This window comes from Coccinella septempunctata, chromosome 4 (genome assembly GCF_907165205.1).
Source record: "Coccinella septempunctata chromosome 4, icCocSept1.1, whole genome shotgun sequence".
In the NCBI taxonomy this organism is placed as follows: domain Eukaryota; kingdom Metazoa; phylum Arthropoda; class Insecta; order Coleoptera; family Coccinellidae; genus Coccinella; species Coccinella septempunctata.
The window spans coordinates 23,406,797-23,427,801 of NC_058192.1; the positions used below are offsets into that span (position 1 = coordinate 23,406,797).

General features: G+C 36.7%; 1 protein-coding gene across 1 annotated transcript in view; it reads left to right on the forward strand.

Moving 5' to 3' along the window:
- The window catches only part of LOC123311024 (26S proteasome non-ATPase regulatory subunit 1), a 79,359-nt gene extending 77,750 nt beyond the window's left edge, over positions 1 to 1,609 (forward strand). Inside the window, exons 14-15 of the mRNA XM_044894770.1 lie at positions 703 to 1,048; positions 1,395 to 1,609. Of these exons, the coding sequence (XP_044750705.1) occupies positions 703 to 1,048; positions 1,395 to 1,465 (417 nt within the window). The 3' untranslated portion in view covers positions 1,466 to 1,609. The remainder of the gene's footprint in view (positions 1 to 702; positions 1,049 to 1,394) is intronic.
- The last annotated feature ends 19,396 nt before the right edge of the window (positions 1,610 to 21,005 follow it).

Genomic DNA, 21,005 nt, shown 5'->3' on the forward strand with positions numbered 1-21,005 from the left:
TCATCCCATCGATGAATTAATTTTTTCAAGCCCTTTTCAACGAACTTTTTCGGTGTCTCCTCCTATTTATGCCGGAAAGCCAAATAAAGCCAGACGAGGTCTTACCAAATAAGACACCGCTTTCACTCACTACTCACGGTTTAATTTGGGTGCTTTATCTTTTTTAAATTCACTGAAAGTAACAGTTGGAAAAAAATATTAATGGTGAATTTCAACGGAATCCTGAATCGAATATTTGGCTTTAGATAGCCAAAAATTCTCTCAAAAAGTTTCTCTCATTTGATACAGGCGATTCCTTTTATAAATTTCGAAAAATGTGGATATCACGTGTTCAAAATTTCGACAGATTTCCGCATTGGTTCCTACGGATTCCTTTGTTTCTATAAAATATTATATTTGATCTTTCCATGCAACTAATTCTCCAAAAACATCGGAAACATACAGATGAGATAAGTGATAAATCCGCTTTGTTGAGCCTGTTTCCTCTACATAGGCCGAAGGTTAATGCTTCGTAATAAATATGATAGAATTATTCTTCCCTGCTAGGAAATTTCTCGAAACAAAGTAATTAATTTCTACCTTTATGTTCGTACGTGACTAGATTTTTTTCTTGATTTCTCTGATAAAATAGTAAGTCATAAACGAAATGACTACCATTATTTCTCAATATATAAAAATTCAAATGGTGTTTACTTTCCTAAGGATGAAGAAAAGGATGAGAAAAAAGGGGAGTCGTCAAAGGCAGAGTCTAAAAAAGAAACCGATAAGAAAACGGATGCTAAAAAAGGTGAGGACGATAAAGCCAGCGATGACAAAAAAAGCGCAGAAAAACCCGAGAAGAAAGATGAGAAGGATGAGAAGAAAAAAGAGGTCGAACCCAGTTTCGAAATTCTGAGCAATCCGGCTAGGGCTATGAGGCAGCAGCTCAAAGTGATGTCCTTGAATGAGGGTAGTCCTTATGTGCCACTGAAAGATGTCGCCATCGGTGGCATCATCATGGTCCGTAGTTTGAAACCTGATGATGAGGAGTTGGTTGAGCCTGTAGTCGGTAAGTTTATCTTGTCAAAAATTTACATTGCTTAAAATGAACTAGTACTAGTGTAAAAATGGATAACATCACGTAAGGCTCCTCTCACACCAGTAGATTTCTACCCGCTGAAAGGAGATTGATCGGGATTAAAATAGACGTAGCATTGGAAAGAAAGACTACTAGTGTTTTTTTGAAATATCATTCGCCTTTACGGTTTTTGGGCATTCTAATTTTCATTTGATTTATCAGCTCCTATTCTATGATTATCTGGAATTAACTAAAATTTGATATGGTCGACTTGAATTTCTTCTTTAATCGGCTTATTGTTTGTTGTGAGTGAATTTCCGTTTTTTGTCCATTGCAGCTTGTGGACCGAAACCCGACGATGACAAAGAGCCCGACCCACCAGAGCCATTCGAATGGATCGAAAACTGAAGCTCAGAAGTAGAATTATATTCGTCGTGAAATGATCATGATCTTATCGAAATATGTCCTTACTTTTGTACTGATACAATGACATATTTGATTTATTGTAATCTTTGATTTTTGTTCTAATAATTAAATAAATATATCAAATTACTTCTGACTTCTCATTTTTCCTGCAGCAGAATAATTCATCCTTAGGCCTCATTGTTTTCGAACTGGTAATCGATCTAAGAAAGAACTTTAAGTTTTGCTAGTGCTAACTGCCAATCGTCTTGCTCCCCGAGCAGAACGTGGTCCTACCTCTGTATTGATGTGGTACCTGGTAATGTGTGAGCTTTGTTTTGGGGTCCCTTTCGGTCGTCTGATATTTGGAAACTGTGAAAGAACAGCCAGTGGCTATTTTGATAGCTATGATGGTACACTCAATCACTTCTTTTCCTCCTTCTCATTTGGCATTGATATGAGTAGTCCAGTCCAAAAAGCGTTGGTTGCGCACGTCCACCAAGACGTTGTAGAAACAATTTGGACAGATCACCTGCAGGTGAAATCCCTCGTAGTTGAGCTATGAGGGAACTCGCAAGTCTTATAGGGTAGGATCACTGCCTACATCGTTTCCCTCTGAGGTTGGAACGCTGCACTTCTTGACATTTTTTACAAACGTGTAGTGCAGCAGGTCGCGCATCTCCCTTGGTGGCTCTGGCTCCGTCTTCGTGGACGACTACGAGAACGCCCTCGTTGTCGGCTATTCGCGTTGCAAAATAAGCCATACGCCCTCTGGTGACAGCTAGTTTAACCCGAGTATGGCTGTAACCATGGGAACCGGGTACAAGGGAATACCTAGATTCAAATGATAATATAATATGCACAATTGATTAAATCCACAAGGCGAGATGTACTTGTATTCACTTTTAGGCTATTTAAACAATAAAATACGCATCCAAACTCAACACAAAAACGATTAGCTTTTAAGGTTATGAAAACAATAACAACCTCAGCCATCGTATAGTTCCATAACTGCTCACAATGCAACAATTACAGGGGCATATCGTTGCTTAATGTGGCCGGTAAAATTCTCTCGAAGATTATGGCTAATCGTCTGGTTCCACTCTTAGAAAAGCTATTACCTGAATCCCAGTGCGGCTTTCGACCAAATCGAGGTACGGTGGACCTAATTTTTACACTGCGACAACTACAAGAAAAGGCCCGTGAACAACAATCAAGGATTTATACAGCCTTCATCGATTTAAGTAAGGCATTCGACTCGGTGAATCGGAGAGCGTTATTGAAAATCATGGCACGTCTTGGAGTACCCGAAAAATTCTTAGCAGTGTGTAAAAGCCTTCATACCAACAACACCGCTAAAATACAGCATAACGGCTCTACAACCGACCATTTCTCAACCAACTCTGGAATAAAACAAGGCTGCGTATTAGCGCCTTTACTGTTCAATATTTTCGCCAGAGCTGTATCGATAATTGCTGACATGAGCATGCCCGTAAGAGGTGTTGGGATAAGATTCAGATTTGATGGAGGCCTGTTTAACCTGAAGCGCCTCAGAGCAAAAACCCGTACCAAGTTTATCACGGAACTTCAATATGCAGACGACTGTTCACTCATCGCTAGCAGCTCAGAGTATCTACAGATAATGATGGACACCTATAAACATATATACGAAGCTTTAGGCCTTAGACTCAATATCGACAAGACCAAAATCCTGGTAAGTCCACCAGAAAACCTTCAAACATATATCAGCCTGGAGAATGAAACTCTAGAACAGGTCGAGCAGTTCAAATACTTGGGAAGCTTCATAAATAGTCGGGCTAATCTAGACACGGATATACAAAACCGTATCAATTCGGCATCACGGGCATTCTGGAAGCTGAAGAACAGAGTGTTTCAAAATCACCTCAATCTGAAGACCAAGACAGCTGTTTACAAAGCAGTGGTCCTCCCAACGCTTCTTTACGGAAGCGAAAGCTGGACGCCCTACAGGCGACATATTAAACAGCTTGAACAAACGCAACAACGTCATCTAAGACAGATAATGCACATCAGATGGTTCCACAAAGTTTCGAATGCAGAAGTCTTGCAACGAGCGAGTTGTACAACAATTGAGACTCAAGTAACGAGGGCCCGACTCAGATGGAGCGGCCACATTTTAAGGATGCAAGACACAAGACTCCCCAAAATAGCTCTGTATGGCGAATTCACTGAGGGAGCCCGGAAACCAGGAGGCCAGTATAAGCGGTTTAAGGATACACTACATCAATCCCTAAAATTAGTTAATGCCAATCATAACTGGGAACAACTAGCGTTAGACAGGTCACAGTGGAGGTATTTGGTACACAGTTATAATGGAGAATCGAGAAGGATACAGCGGCGGCCAGATCTGGTTGGTGACTATCCATGCCCTGAGTGTGGAAGGATCTGCAGGTCACGGTTGGATCTCTTTAGTCACAGGAGGGCACACAGTCGCAACTAGCCCTAAGAAATTACAAGTCTGTTTGCAATTTTCTTTTTTTTCTTCTTTTTGTAGATTTATTCCCGGTAACGGAATACAGCAATAAATGAATGAATAAATGAACTGCTCACCCTAGCGCTGCAATCTTATTTTGCAAAGCGAATACCGTTTTCTTTCAATTTGTGATGTCAAGTCTGCTTGCCCAATGCAAATTGTCCGTTTTGACGCTTCTATCACATTGATCTTCTGTGCAATCTGGGGAGGGAGTGGCCAGGATGCTTCCGCTCACGTCTTCTAATTTATGGTTCTTGATGGTGAGAGCCACATATTTTCTTATTCAAATTTTAAAATCTCACGCTTGAATCAATTTTACATTTTCGACCACCTGTGGACGCCTTCTCAATAACATGTTTTCCTTCTTATCTTCACAATCCAAGTCTTTACGATGCTCGAGTAAATCCATATGCAGTATCGTGTACTTCCCCTACTACAAGTTGTCTCCACATAATTCTGCCTAGCGAAACGATATGCACAGATTCTTGGATCTTAATTAATTTAAACGCCACGTTTCTTTTATGTGGGAGGTAAGAGCACTTTCTTTTTCAGACGACTTTTTTTTTTAATAGGTTTCTTTGTGCCTTCCTAAAATTACCATATAATCACAGTAACCTGAATATTTATTTCGTCTTTCATGTCTTATATGGTTTTCTTTGCAAATAATGAATATATTACTATATTTTCTTCGTAGTAATGCGTTCGGAGGTTCTTATGCGTGAACTGCGACTGATTTCATCGCAGACTAACTGAATGAATAACGGAATCCACTCGAAAATCATGTTGAAATTATCAGAATATTTATCAATTATCTAGGTGTGTATGCATTTACACGTTAGATGGTAGAGTTAAAGTGTTTGTCTGGGAGGAAAAACCCTTACAAGCGCGACGTTTTATTGGTGCTACCTCGAAAAGTTCATTAGAGACCCCCGCATGAAACGGAACACACTCCTTAATAATAATTTGAGTATCCGTTTTGATACTGCCTCGAAAAAATATCAACTTCACTGATGTTTCCACGGCGTTATTTTATCTAGGTATAATTGGTCCCATATTTTGGTCCAAATAATGAAATAATCTATCTATATAGCCTTTATCTCGAAGATTATGATTCACCCATCAAAATATTAGGATTTGCTGTGAGTTTATGGTTACCAAAAAAATTGAGAAAAAGGAGAAGCATAGGCGTGCGCAAGGGTGCCGTGATTGTTGCGTAATTATTATATTATTATTGTTATTAATACAAAAGATAAGAGTTGAGGCAGTGCCTATAAACTCAAAAGAATTACATATATGCAATTGAAACAAACAATAAAAAGTAAAAAAAAGGAAAAAAAAGTTGCATTCGAAGCTAAAGAATAGAGACTTAAAAGAAATTCACACACGATGTAACCAATCGACATAACTGTTTTTGAACGCGTTGACAGTCACTGAACCAACCACTGATGAAGGCAAACTGTTTCAAGTATCAAACACCCGATTCACCAAAAAATGCCGCCTCTGCACGGTCCTAAAATTCACCTTCTTCAGCTTATAAGCGTGTCCACGTAGTCTCCGGTCAGTATTCATATCGAATAGATGGTTCAGATTAACACCCATAAAGTTATGTAGGACTCGGTACGTGAAGATAAGGTCACCTCGAGCTCTCCTATCGGCGAAAGTTGGCAGATCCATAAAAGCAAGCCTCTCGGAATACGATGGACATGTGAGATCATAGGGCAGTCGCGTAGCTCGGCGCTGGACATTTTCCAGCAAAGAAAGGTCACGGCTGAACACCGGACTCCACACAGGACCAGCGTACTCCAATACAGGCCGGACGTACATTTTGTACAATGTAGCACACTCGGTACAGGTCTGGGGTGCACATCTACCAAACGCCTTCTGAATCAAGAACAAAGATCTCCTGGCTTTATTCGCAGCGTGAAGTATATGTTCCGACCATCCCAAATTCTCCGTCACAATCACGCCGAGATCACAATGGCTACTAACAGCTGAGATGGAATAGCCATTCAAAAAATATGTCTGGCTGGGATTTCGAGCACCTAAGGTGTAGGGTGTAGGACCACACATTTTGTGAAATTCAGTGGCAGATGCCACTCCTCACACCACCGCAACAAAGAATCAAGATCTTGCTGAAGCTGGTTGCCTGCTATTGTCGGCTCATTATATAATTTGGTGTCATCAGCGAATTGGGAGCAAAAAGACTTTATATTTCCTGGTAGATCGGATATGTGAATGAGAAACAGTATAGGGCCCAAAACTGACCCCTGAGATACCCCACTAAGAACAGACCTTGAAGAAGACAAATGTTTTCCGACGTGAACCCCGAACGGTCGGAAAGGAAGCTACGAATCCAGGAGAGAAGATGTCCTTGAATACCAAAGTGGTCCAGTTTTTACAAAAGGTGTTCATGCGGTACTTTGTCGAAAGCACGAGAAAAATCTAAGTAAAGAACATCGACGGGAGAGTTATTGTCCAAAGATTTGAACCAGGAATTCACACACTCCAGGAGATTAGTTAAAACCGAACGTCCAGAAATGAAACCATGCTGACAGTCCGGAATAATTTTATTCTCAAGTGAAAACTTCAGCACTTTCTCCAAGATAATACGCTCACAGATCTTCGCCACAATAGGGGTCAAACTAATGGAACGGTAGTTGTCTGCGCCACGTTTGTCTCCCTTTTTGAAAATAGGTGTAACAATAGCGAAACGCCAATCAGAAGGAAGCGATGAGGTTGAAAATGAATGTGAAAATATGATGGAAAGAGGGTGAGAAAGCGGTCTTGCACATTTTTAACAATTTAGCAGAAAGACCATCAGCGCCAGGATACGAATTAGCTTATGAATACCGTCTCACGGGGTAACTGTTCCGGGATTTAGAGAGTACTAATATTACGTAAAAATGATTATAACATCGTATTTTATAATCAAAATCATAAGAAAATGTCGTCAAAATAAGCAACCACTTTTTTCATGATCAGGAGTCTTTCAAGGAACCCAATATAACATATAACAAAATGCGGAGTAACTGATTATGTTATAATAGTTCATTATACTCAAAGTTATGCCCCTGAACCGATTTTGATAACAATTGTGGAGCGTTGAAATTATGAGCAAAAAATACTTTAATAATGATAATGCCATGTATCTTTTTCCACAGTAATATTTTATTGAGGCATATATCCTATCATCATATTTTGGTCCAAATACGTCCTTAGCCTATATGTCTCAATGGTTATGAACTATCCTGTATACATACAACTTCGAAAATTATAAATACAGAAAAAAGCCATAAATTTGTATGTACAACTTACCAAGCCAGTATATTTACTGATATCTAGCTGAATAAATAATATGCAAACATCTTCACATTATGGACTATAACTCCATGAAACTTTCCTAATTATTAGAAATTCCTCTCACTCGAAATTTAAATCGGTGGTTCATGGCATTTGTCAACTCATTTACATTCTCTGTACCTTAGCCAATTAAAGTTGAAACGAAATCGCTCGATTTCAAATGCGTCCCTGAAAGCGTGAATGGAGTGGAATTAATAAGAGCGCCCCCAGGAAATACACCTTGATTTCTAATAAAGATCTTTGAAGGCCAGTTAATCTGGAAGACAGCTTCATCCAAAACTGCGAAGATTGATTAGAATCGGTAAACGAAGAAGCTGGATTTTGTAATAGCTAATGATAATGAAGTCGAAAAAAAATTCGTATTACAACGTTCTAAAGGGTTGATCAAATTGTCTTCTTTCTCAATGTCTATATTATTTACACAACTGCTACACTAATTTATGTGCAACTGTGCAAGGACAAACTCGAATTCATTTACAGTCACTAATTTACTTCCACTACTTCGCACTTTGTTATTCTTCGGGATTTACTGTCCACTCAACTGAATTCAGAACACTAACTGCCTCGGGTTCCACCGCGTGTATCTTTAATATCCATACCAGAGACAGAGTTTGTCTCTGTCCATGCGTCCCTGCTTGAGAATGGTATAGCTCCATGCTCCAGCAATGCCCAGAGAAGCTGAGAGCTTCGCTAAGTTTCCAGCGGCTACAGAGAGGTATTCAGAGGATTACAGTATTAATGCCATCCGATGAGATCATCAATTTAATCATTGTTGAAAGAAGAAATTAGTTGATCTCCACAACAGCTAAAGGTTATGTTCCTGGTGCCGACGATTCTTTTCGACTTTGCCTCAGTTTGGTTTGGCAGCCCGCTGACTGTTATTTTCCTCATTTCTCCAAAAATATAGAGCCAATCAAATAAAAAATTAGTAATTGGCTCAACCTAGAATTACGTATAATATGTTTAGGAGGAGTGAAACCTAACTCTACGTAACATAATAAAAGATTATTTTAGCCTGCAAAATTATAGATTATGTGTGAGGATTATGAGGTATTGAAGAAGGCAGTGTTGCTGCCTAATCAAGTATGCGTTTTCTTTTCTTCTATTCCCTTATAATACAGAAGATTTTAATGTTCAATAGAATGTCAGTATGCTTATGACGATTCAATCTGGTGTGATTATCTGCTGTAGCTATTAAACAATATGTTGATTGTTGAGATGCTTTCCCGGAGTTTCTCAAGGTTATAATCTTTATATCATTATTATATTAGTCTTTGATTTCCATAATTGAACGCTGAAATACCCCGTGTTCATTCATTTTCATTTTCTTGGTGAGACTTCCGCACGCAACTGCCGTTGACCGAACGACGCCAAACGGAGTTCGACCAAGCAGTCGAGTGTAGGAAAGGCAGTTTTTACGCATGAGTTGGGTACATTATACACTGCGCAAAAAAATTAACGCAAATTACAACAAGGTGTTCTCAATGATAATTATTTTTATCAGAATTATGCATGCATATGTTATCCACTTTCAACGGTTTTCTTCAATACAGATGTTTTTCCCCAGCAGGAATAAAAAAAGATGATATTATCTGATTTTGAATGCATTGGCTCCATTCTAAAATCAGTTGTTTTCTAGTGATCAATAGTTTTTCTTTCGTTTGATTTTTTACACTCGATCGCTATGCAACGCGAAACACGCAATTTGACCCAAGAGGAATGTGACCAAGCGGTAGTTTTGCGAGAAGAAGGGTGGACATACACAAGAATTGCAAAAAGGTTTGGAGTTTCCCATACAAGTGTGTCCAGAATGTTGCAGCGATTCAGGGAGACAGGTATGAATGTCCGAATACCAGGACAGGGTAGACCACGGGTAACAACTGCCATACAAGAACGTTACTTGAGAGTTTCTTCGTTGAGACAACGGTTTGCAACCGCTCGCCTCCTTCAAATTCAGCTTGAGCAAACTCAAGAGGTGCAAATTAGCACTCAGGCAATAAAAAAATCGCCTCAGAGAATATGATTTAAGGCCTCGTGTCGCTGCAAGAGGCCCAGCTCTTACCTCAGCCCATCGAAGGGCGCGTTTGGATTTTGCGAGAGAGCATATCCATTGGGAAGAGGCCGATTGGGAAAGAGTTCTCTTCACAGATGAGTCTAGATTCTGCCTCTACCATTGTGATCGACATTCCCTTGTATACAGACGTCCACATGAAAGATATGCTCAGTGCAATTTCCTGAATACTACTGGTTTCGGGGGAGGATCGATTATGGTATGGGGTGGAATATCTTTGACTGATCGCACAGACCTAGTGGTCGTTGATAATGGAGCTATGAATGCTGATAAGTATATAAGGAACATTCTTGAAGAGCATGTAGTGCCATTTGCCCCATACATAGGTGAAAATTTCATTTTTATGGACGATAATGCCAGATCCCATCGTGCGCGCATCGTTCAGGAGTACCTTGAAGAGGTTGAAGTCTCTCGAATGGAATGGCCAGCAAGAAGTCCAGATCTTAACCCGATTGAGCAGGTTTGGGACAACCTCAATAGAAGGCTGAGAAGTTCAGAAAATCATCCAGCTACTCTTAATGATTTAGGAATCCAACTCGGGGAAATCTGGGAAGGATTAGATCAGAACATTTTAAGATCACTCATTTTGAGTATGAACCGTCGTTGCTGAGCTGTAATTAACGCAAGGGGTGGAAATACCAAGTATTAAATCACTTATCAGCATTACAGTATTTTGAAAATTGTTCATTTCTATTCTTTCACATAAGATTCGGTGAGATTCTGAATTTCTCTTCCATTTAATGTGTCTTGTTTCGTTCAAAACCTTCCCGAGAGAACATAAAAATAAGTTATAAAGTCAATGTAGAGTTAACCTTCATTAAAATTGAGATTTTCAGAATGTGTGTTAATTTTTTTGCGCAGTGTATTGTCCTACGAATTTTAATCTCCATTTTCCTTCACCTATTTCGGGTTGTGAAATATAAGTAGGTCCTTCTGTTTGCATAAAAAGTGTAGCACTTCTCTACACTCGATTTTAGTATTCGTTTACTGATTGAATTTACACCAGTATAGAGGGGTGTAGTTTATCTACATCTCCTTTTGACTATGGTGTAAAAAACGAGTGTAGAAAAGTGCTACACTCTATATGCAAACGAAAGGACCTATTTTCCCACACTAGTGCTATTGGCGGAAAGGGATTTTTTCCAAGACAGTTGTACTTTAGGAATTGAAATGAGTAGTAATATAGGAAAAACAAAATACTGTTACAAACTCATGCGTAACAAAGTGCTTCTATTGTCATGTTCAAAAATTTTCTTCTGATGTGTAAACAAAAAGGCAGGAAATTTAATATGTCTTATTTATGGAAAGTAATCCTTCATGTATTAATATTTTCAAGTGACAAAACACAATGAGGCTCAAAATCCAAAAATAGAAGAATACAGACACTATCTTCAAAAATTTAATAAAAAAATAAGTAACTTTCTTAAAATGCTATTAACATGTCTAACTAAAGTGGAATTTTTTTGTCAACGTATTGGTATTCTATTGGAAAACAAAACAATAAGCATTAATCAACGTTTGTATTCATATAACTCTGGAAAAAGGACATCCCAAGATACACACTTCTTCAACTGATCTGTTAAAAAAAGACTCGAAGGAGCTGTTCCGCTCTCAATCATCTCATGTGTGGGATATAGGTATGTAAATTCTCTTAGACGTTTGAAAACTTCATTATCTGTTGATAATGTTGGTTCATGCCAACTGATTTTTGCTAATTTTTCATGAACAAGGATATGATTGATGGTAGGAATTTTATCTTCATACTTCATTGATGAATCTGCCAGATATACTTCCAAAATTTTTCTCTTAATTTTTATATGGCTCACTTTAATAGCAAGTTTCTTATTGTCTCTTGTATATTCCTGGAATTTTGCAACTGCTTCTTGTGTCCAGGATTCATTATCGATTGGAGATACATTTGACAATATGCACCTAACTGCTAAAGCTGGAAATGCACCAAATTTTTCATGCAGTTTGAATAAATTTTGTTGATGTACTCTGCACATTGTGCCATGATCGTATAGGAAGAGAACAAACCAATTGGTATCTTGAACATCAGTCCTAACAATTCTACCTCTAGAAAATGAGTCCGAAATTAATACTGCACAATTTAGTCCAATACATATATCTGTCTTAGCCAGTGCATACTCTTTCTTCTTTTCATTATAAAAACTCCACAGATGATTTTGTAATAAATCAGCTTCTGCGAATCTCACCCAAAACTTCGAGGGATCATATATGTTGCATACAGAACCAGTATAAACTTTGTTGACTTTCCATGAAACTTTATCAAAAAAATTAGGTATTTTACTTTTACCCACACTCTTCTCAAACACCTTCAAATTTTGTACTTTCTTTTTGGAGTTATCATAAGAAAAATCACAGTAAAAATGAACAGTTTCATAATCTTTTAGTTCATCTATAGATATAACTCTCTCAGAACGTTTCTTCGTATCAGTTTGAAGAACATTGGAAAAATCTATTTTGCTAATCAACTCTTCGAGTCCACTCCACCCCTGTGGCAGTTTTTCTTCAGAAGTTTCATCATTATAACATGATTTCAATTCAATAACCAGTTCATTTTCGTTAGTGACGAAGTAACTTAATTGCCGCTTGTATTCTGATTCAAATTTCACACATATTTCTTCCAGTTTCAGTTTTCTTGAACTTGAATTTATCAGAATCTCATTCAATCCTTTCACAACTGAATGGTGAACAAGTAGTCTATAAACGAACTTTTCGCATTTTTTTCCTTTCGACGAACTCATATTTCCTGATTGAACTCAACAAAAAAGTATCAAGTTCAACGTATTTCCTTCACCATAACATAAACATAACCACACCACAGGCACAGGCAGCCGTTTTGCTGTTTTATGCAACACACAAAGATATTACACATGTGTAATATCTTTGGCAACACATACATAGTGCAGGGCCGAACTTATGAGTATTCAATGGCCAAAACCAGAGACTGTCTCTGGCCAAAACGATTTTATAAGCAGTATGTGATTGGTCAGAAAATTTAGTTCAAATTTTAGGAGAATGAACTAGTAAGCCCAGAGATCTATGTTTTCGGAGGATCCATCTTTTACAACCAAATCAATAAAAAAAAGTCATAAGCTAAAAGAAAATCAATCAATCAAATCAACCCGATGTATACACTGTAGTGATGTTTACCCCCGGCCATCCAGTTTCAAGAACGACTATTCCACCAGGGTTTTTACCGTATGGTCATGGTCCGTATGTCTTATATCAATGCTGCAGTCTGTTAAATTTTTCCCTTATTTAGAATAGAATGCCGAAGCGAATAAATAATGAGCTATATCCAAGGAGGGATGGAGTGATTTCTTACCAAGGATTATAAATTAGGGTTTATAATCTATAATCATACGTTTTTTTTTCTATTCAGAATATTTTATGGATTTCTACTCCGGGAGAAATATCAGTTCAAAATATATCTATCGTCTGAGAAATTGATGGATTGACTCAATAGAGGAATGAATAAATATCCTTACATGATTTTTTTCATTCGGAAAGCCCTAGAGCCCAAGCTCTAACGATTAAAATGAACCACCACTATTCTGTAGACGATGGAGAGCATGTTTCTCATATTTTTTCAAATGTGTAAAACGGCTGGACAATAAAATTGATAGAGAAATGTATCAGATTTACTCAGAAAAATTTCTATTTCTTTCTTATAGCCCTTGAGCTCTAACTTCAAGGATAAAATAAAACGAACTGGTATTCCGTCTACGATCGAGAGTATGTTCGTGTTTTTTCTTTTGAAAATTTAAAATGGCCAAGAAAATTAATTTCCCAATACATCCATTCCATCAATTTTCTTGGATGACCATTTTAAATTTTAGAAGAAAAAAGAGGAACATGCGCTCCATCGTAAAAAGGATATCGGTTCATTTTCATCGTTGGAGGTGGTTTTTCTGAGTACATTCTGATATATTCCTTTATCCACCAATTTTCTTGGCGGGCCATTTTGAACTTGAAAAATGAGGAATAGGCGCTTCGTCGTAGACTGAATAGTTCATTTCGTTGTTCGGAGCTCTAGTATGAAAAAAAATTTATGTTAGTATATTTGGGTCATCCCTCTATGTACTTTAGCCATCACTTTCTTCGGCCGGTCATTTCGAACTGACTTATCTTCTAGAAAAGTAATCCTTAAAACATTCTGAATGGGAAAAACGAATATCGGTTCATTTTAATCGTTGGAGATGGGGTTCTAGGGCTGTCAGAATGAAACAAAATGGAGCTGATCTCCCAGCTTATTACTGTTCAAAGAAACGCCACGTTGTGAATATTCTCGCATTTTCACTGAAAATAAGATCTGCCAAAGAATGTCAGCTCAAGGAGAGTTCTACCGACCAAAAATTCAATCGAGAATAATCCTCGAGTATTCACTAACACAGGTAATGAAAACATGTATCGATTCCACTGTGCCAAAGTAAGTACAAACTAGCTATTAATAAAATGCGAACCTCGGTCCTCTATTAACCACTACTGTATATGTATTTCCCAATGAATCACACTGTGTAATTATAAAAATGTGGAATTTGGAATAAACGGTAATTTGCTTCACACTTTCAGACTTTTTTGGGATTTATGTTCAAATATAGATATCTATTCATCGTTCAAATTTGTCTGAAAATTTTTCATCAAGAGCTGGTAATATTACTTTTCAAAGAAGCGTCAGGATGTGAATGTGAATACAGTCATTTTCACTATAAATAAGATCTGTCAAATTCTGTCAGCTACCGACCAAAAATTCAAGTGAGAATAATCCTTGAGTATTCTCTTACTCAGGTAATGAAAACATTTTCCTGATGTATCCCCCTCATTGTTATTATTATCTCATTTCAAATGAATCATGATCTGCTGAACCCTGAAATTCTGAAACCTAATTTGGAAGGAATATTAGAGTTTGCTTGGTTTTCCTTTGTATTCTAATGCGGGAGGTTTATCTATAACGACCCAGGATCTCGCAGCCCATTGTGTAAATTGCCCAAAAATCTCTGATGATAGCGTTATATTTTCATGGGGGTTGTAAAGTTTAGAATGCATAATGAAAGATATCTTTATAGGGCAGATAATCGAAAAAATTGTTGGAACCTCTTTTGCATTTTTCCAGTCCAGTTTTTCGAACTTCTCTCATTTAAGTTTCGAAACGGTTCTACCCCACTATTGGCGGAAAACTATTTTCTACGAGCATTAGGATTTACACTATGAGGGAGGCAAGTGACACTTACCAGACGAGGACGATGTTTGCACCCGAACAAAATCGCTGGTCAAGAAACTTGATGGTTCTTCTGTTGGGCAAACAATGATTGGCCAAGAAACCAGAAACTTGCCTCCTCAGTTGTGTATTATATTTTTTTCCACTACAAAGTTGATTATTGATAACTTTTTTTTGATGAATTTAGTTTATAATTCATTCACTGTCAATAAAATATCGCTTTACCTTGGGTTTTACTAAGTTTTTCATCCTTCGAACAAACTGTTTGTCTCCTCTGTAATGAATTCCAAAAAAGAAGAAATTCAAGAAGCAGCAAATGCTGCATGTGAATTCCTTTCACCGAAGAAGTCTAAGAAACATACCAAAACAACATATAAGTGTTTCAAAGAGTGGTGCCTAAAAATGAATTAAACCTCAACATCGCAAACAAAAATGTTGGCATATTTAATGGAAAAGATACAGGGTGACAATTTGAAAACTTTCCTGTCCAATTATATGTCACGACAAGGATATGATATCAGAGAAAATGCCGGAACAGGTCAATTTCTATTCGTAGGGGGACATATTTTCAGCAGAATTGTAAGCCCAAATCTCCTCAACCCTAGGTGTAGGAGCTATCACCCCTAAATTCTCAATAGGGAATAGGAGGTGAGCTATACCTCAATTGAAAGATCACTTGACCTTCTACAGGAATACTATGCTATGCAAATTTTTATTGAATCCTTGAAGTAGTTATACTCAGAGTCTACTCAGAGGATCTCGAGAACCGGGTTTTTTTTTAGAGAAACAAAAAATGGTGAAAACCGTGGCTATCTACGATTCTTCGTTTTTAAGTTATTAGCAAATATGAGATTTTGACGATTTCGAAAAGTTCTCATAACTTTTTTGTCTTTGAAGTCACAGAGATCTGAAACTTGAACCTTCTACAGGCACTTTTCTACGTAGAATTCAAAGACGGGCTCAAAATATTTTTTCATTTCGAAGCATTAGGCGAACTTTCGTTTTTTAAAATGCACACTTTTGTTGAATTTGTTATTTATGAATTGGAAGAGACCTTTTGTCAGTAGATATGAAAGTGCCTAATGGGATCAAGTTTCTCTGAAAATAGGCTCGGAAATGTGTCATCGGTTTTCTTCTAGCTCTTATACCTAGTTCTCGAGATTCCCTCAGTAGATAACGAATTGTGCCCAGCCTGTACATACCCATTTTGATAAGATAATGAATTCACACCTGAATCATTTCATTTCACACATTCCCGGAAGATCAGCAGGCATTCTTAAAGATACCTAGGAATTGTATACGATGCCTAGGTAAAGTGTGAAATGGAAAAACGCATTCGAATTATTTTATATATTGCCTAGAAGACCCAGGCATTCTATACATTGCCTAGGCTTTGTATAGAATGCCTGAATTATACACATTGCCGGTAACATATATAACGGAGCGCGGTAAGGTTTATACCTCGGAACCCAGGGAACATCTATGGAAAAAATAGATTTTTCCGGCAAATTATTTTTTGTACTTTTTTGACAAAGTTTACCCAAAAATAATCGTTGCTTCTTATTATTCATTTATTTATAAACAAACTAAATTAGTGAAGCACTAGAGTTTAAATAACCCTCAGGGGTATTAAAGGTGATTTAATTTGAGCAAAAATGTATCGCGAAGTTTTTCTGTAAAATCAATAGTTTTCGAGTTATTTGCGATTGAAACCTAAGATTTTTCACCTGAAAAAGCCACGTTTTCAAACGGATTATCACGAATAACTGAAAAACTATGAGCTTTATCGAAAAACTTGTTATAAACAAAATTGTAGCATAATAAAAAACAAAAGAAACTATCTGAATGCAATATGAACCGAGATATGACTTATCTATGTTGAGTATGAATTCGTAAAACTAGTGAATGTTAAATGTTCGACATCAAATAGTAGAAAAACAAAAACAAATTTGGGAAAAATTTATGGGACCTTTTTGAAGTACTTGAGAAGACCTTCCAAATTAACTCTACCAAAAATGAATTGTGCAAATATTGACGGAGCTATGACATTCAAAACTTCAATATCGCTATTTTTCAGCATAAATTTTTTTACAATTTCCTCATCATTACCACCAGAATAGAGAATAGACGTAATCCTAGCACTTGAGTACTGTCAAGGTTATCCAGTAGTTTGGACCGTCTTGTATGTCCGGTTTGGAAAAAAAAAACGAAATCAAGTGAGAAGATTTTTAGAATTGAACAAAAAATTTAATTAGTTCTCAAATTACTCAAAAACTGAAGCAAATACGAGAACATAGCGGGGACACAAAAATGAAATATTTTCCCTTTACTATAAAACGGTTTCCGTTTGTTTTATGTAGCATCAAAAATTACTGAGTTATGAACCTTTTAAGTTTGCATCTTACAGTAAAATTTCGCTTTTCCTATGCATTTGAAGATAATAATTTCGAAAGTAGAGTTCTTTGAAAAATTATTCTTTACGGAAGATCATAGCTTCGAAAATTTTCTACAAAATGGTCCAAAGACCGATTCCATACCTCGAACATTAACCGAGTTAAAAAAATTTCGAGTAATTTTTGGAATATAGTTTTTCATTGATGTGCTGAATCTTCTCCTAACACAAAATTTCATCAACTTCTTCCATTTTCTTCATTGACATAAGAATACCAAAAATTCGAAGAAACCAACCTTAAAAGTAAGTTGACGAGGTTGATGATGATTGATTAGAACTAATTTAACATTGATATAATGTTCATTCATATACTTTGACAGGAAAATAAATTATTATTTTTATTAACCTTCGTTACAATTACAAATGAACGAAAAATACTTCTAAAACTTTCAGGGATTGGCCATGATAGTAACATAAATGACGATAAAAAAAAGAGGTAGAATAACCTTGAAACTTTTTGGGCAATATTTTCCTAAGAAATGTTCTGTATTTTTTATGCCGATCCATTACTTTTGTTTGTTTCAAGTTGCAGGGGCTTCAAGGTCAGAAGGAAGGCATAAATTAAGGTCATATTTCGAAATTTCTCGCTATTTTCATTTTGGGCGTCCAAAGTACGAGGTTCCCCAAGCAAAACGCAATTGACCTTGAATATCAAGGTCATGGTCGATAGCCAGAGAAAAACCCTGCAACTTTTGTTCGAAAACTTTTTCTCTAAAATGCTCTCCCGCCAAGTTATTCTAACAATTCCGATACTATTGTGATACCCTGTATATTTTTGAAAAAATTGACGTATTTCGAAAGAAGCAACGATTTCTGATGAGTGAACATTTTCATAGGGAATATGAAGAATCTGATAAAAATGTTTTTTTCGAAATCGATGCATGTTCCGTGGGTTCCTACATTTTATCACTATACAGTCTAACGTTACTCCACTAATATATTTTGTGATGATTTGTTTTAATGGAAGGTATATTTCAGTTCGGAAATCCTCTATATTGTATTATACTTTTAAGGAATGGTTTTTTCCTTACCATCAACCATCATTAGGTATGTAGTTTTTAGTTTTAAAATAACACCCTATTCCCCCTCATCTTTCACTATTAGGTATATTGAATATAATGATCGATCCGGGGTTTCTAATTATTTTTGTTCATAATTCACAGAGACACGAATATTCATATCCAAATTAATCCTCAAAGATTGTTTTGGTGAACTCCCTCACAGAATGTCTGCTCCTTTGTTCTTGATGAGAAGCTCACCCTATTAAGATCTCAAACAGAATAAACTTCAGTTTTATGCCGCAACGACTAACATTCTAATTAGAACTTGAACGCCTTATCAAATTGCGAAGAATGAGTTTGCACAAGCGAACAACTCTGCGTATGAGGTATACAGGGTGTCCCACGGTTTAGGTGGCCTATTAGACGTTTGCAGAGAACGGATCATTATAGGATTGTTCTGCAAATTTGGCTACTGGGGTTTACACTTCTGATCTATCATTTTTCGCTTTTCTATCTCCATCTGATTACCTATTTTGTGCTTTCATATCCCTATTCCTGATACTTTCGGAAGTATTAACGGTTTTCCACAAAACAAGAGGTAGCTTAAATTTTGAGAATAGAGATGGGAACTTAAGGATGAGTTTCGTGTAGAAAAAACTTGCTTGATGAGGTTCGTGATATGCAACAAGTTAATTTTTTCCTACTTTTTATCCGATATTTTCAGAGGAAATCATAATATGCATAACATTTTGAAAATAGGTCATTAGGATCCTGAGGATGAGTTTCGTTTAAAAAAATCTGGTTTGTGATATACAGAGTTCTTCGACTGTTCACTCTATACGAATCCGGCAAAAAAAAGATACTTTCAAATGGAACATCCTATTTTTTATATAATATTTTTGAAGAAAATCAAAATACGCATCTATGATGTTCCTATATCAACGATATCCTCCTGGTTTCGGAAATAATGTCCAATTTCTATGAAAGTGAGGATTTTCATAATTCCTTGCTAATTTTATCTAATAAACACAATTTTATGTATGAATGAGTCAAACACTTTTAGTCTATAGTTTTCAATAATTTTAAAATCTCACGAAATTAACGTGGCAGTACCATATACTTATTACCCTTATTTTAATATGTCTATGAGAAGTACCTCTACTGTAGCGAAAGAAGTCGTACGCTGACAACCCTTTCTTCATGTATTAACAAGAGATATACCCCTAAAAAAGGGAAGAAAATTCAATTGGCTATGATAAAGAGGCGCCCAGGATTCTACCACCCACACTCCTTCTTGTTTCACCCCCATTTTTGTCGGGCTCCTCCCTTGCAGAAAAATAATACTAAAAAGTATTTTAATGACCCCTGTTCCCAATAACAAAATTTTACCCAATGACAAAATTTTATCTAATGACGAAGAATCCATCACAGCTGTGCCAAATCATCCTAGTGACTTGAAGTCTTTTTGAGTTGTGTGCTCCCCAGCACTTCCTAAAAATAGTGCACTTTTTCGAGGGTCTAATGCTTAGTACCTAATCTCTAATGGCCGTATGCACCGTTTGATTGAACGAAGCTTAAGCTCTAAAACGACGTTGAAGCATAGAATCTCTATGGAAAAAAAGGATGTTTAAGGAATTAATCTCGTTTAATGAAACGGTGCATATGGCCATAAAGTGCTTACGAGTATACCTACTTCTGGTGATTACTAAGCGGTTAGCCTTGTCGAAACACGAACAGGCTCGATAAGGCGCATTTTTTTGCTGATATGATTTCGGAGTTGAAGACATTTGAATTCTTTTCTCGGCATTTCCAAAATACCAATCCAAATGAATTGAAACACAGTACATTATATAGCTATAGTTGTAAATGACCGTTTGCAGATTGTACACTTAATATTAAAAGACCGACATTTCATTAGCTGATAATGACAGGTTCTGAGATTGGACATCTAATACTCCTGATGCCAGAGGACCCAAGACCAACCCAATTGAGACTGGGTACCATTGAGTACTGGGTTTTAATAGTCAATGCTGGTTTCATAGTCTACCATATTCACAACTCAGCACATGTTTAGAATCCTTCAATTAGAGGTAATACTGGTTGCAGTCCAGAATCTTCGAGGAAAAAGAAGAAGAAGAGTCCACATGCAGGTTACTAACTGAGTGAAAAAAATTTCATCAGAAAGTAGGATAGGGAATTTTGAAGGTCGATATTAGGTGTCTGAACGTAATACTTAGCTACTACTGTACCATTTCCCAACTTAGCTGTCAGGTTAGTGTTCTGGATTATTTATGTAAAATTAATATTAACGTTTCAACTTTATTGATTAATTAACCTATGAACACAGAAACAGAGCGACTGTTGAAAAAAAAACCATCAGAATGAGGAAAGATTGAGGACAATAACTAATATCTCGAATATGTGTATATTTTTTGATCCACAGAAATGACATTTATTTGGAAGTTAAAAAGATTTCATGAGTTTTAATCTTCATGTTCTGCCAAATAAGGAGATGATTCAGGCGGCCTCATCTCCATTTAAATTTGAAAGAATGAGATTTCATTGCATTGTATGAAAAGGTGAGAAGATGGTGATAGTTTTAATTTTGTAATGTCTCTACTAATCACTTTAATGGTTCGTAAATTATGGGGTTCTTTTCAAACACGAAACCATCCTCAAACTGCTTTATTCCTTTCTTATAAAAAAATATTAGTTTCCCTACACTTCACCATACTGATGAGAAGGGGAGTGCGCAAATACATTTGTTTCTGATTGAAACGGTATAGAACATTATCGCCTTAGATACCATATGTCATAACACACCTATATTTCCCAAGGGAAATACGAAATATCATTTCATATTTCCCTTGAGACAATATGAAATCGTATCAATATTTCACTAAAA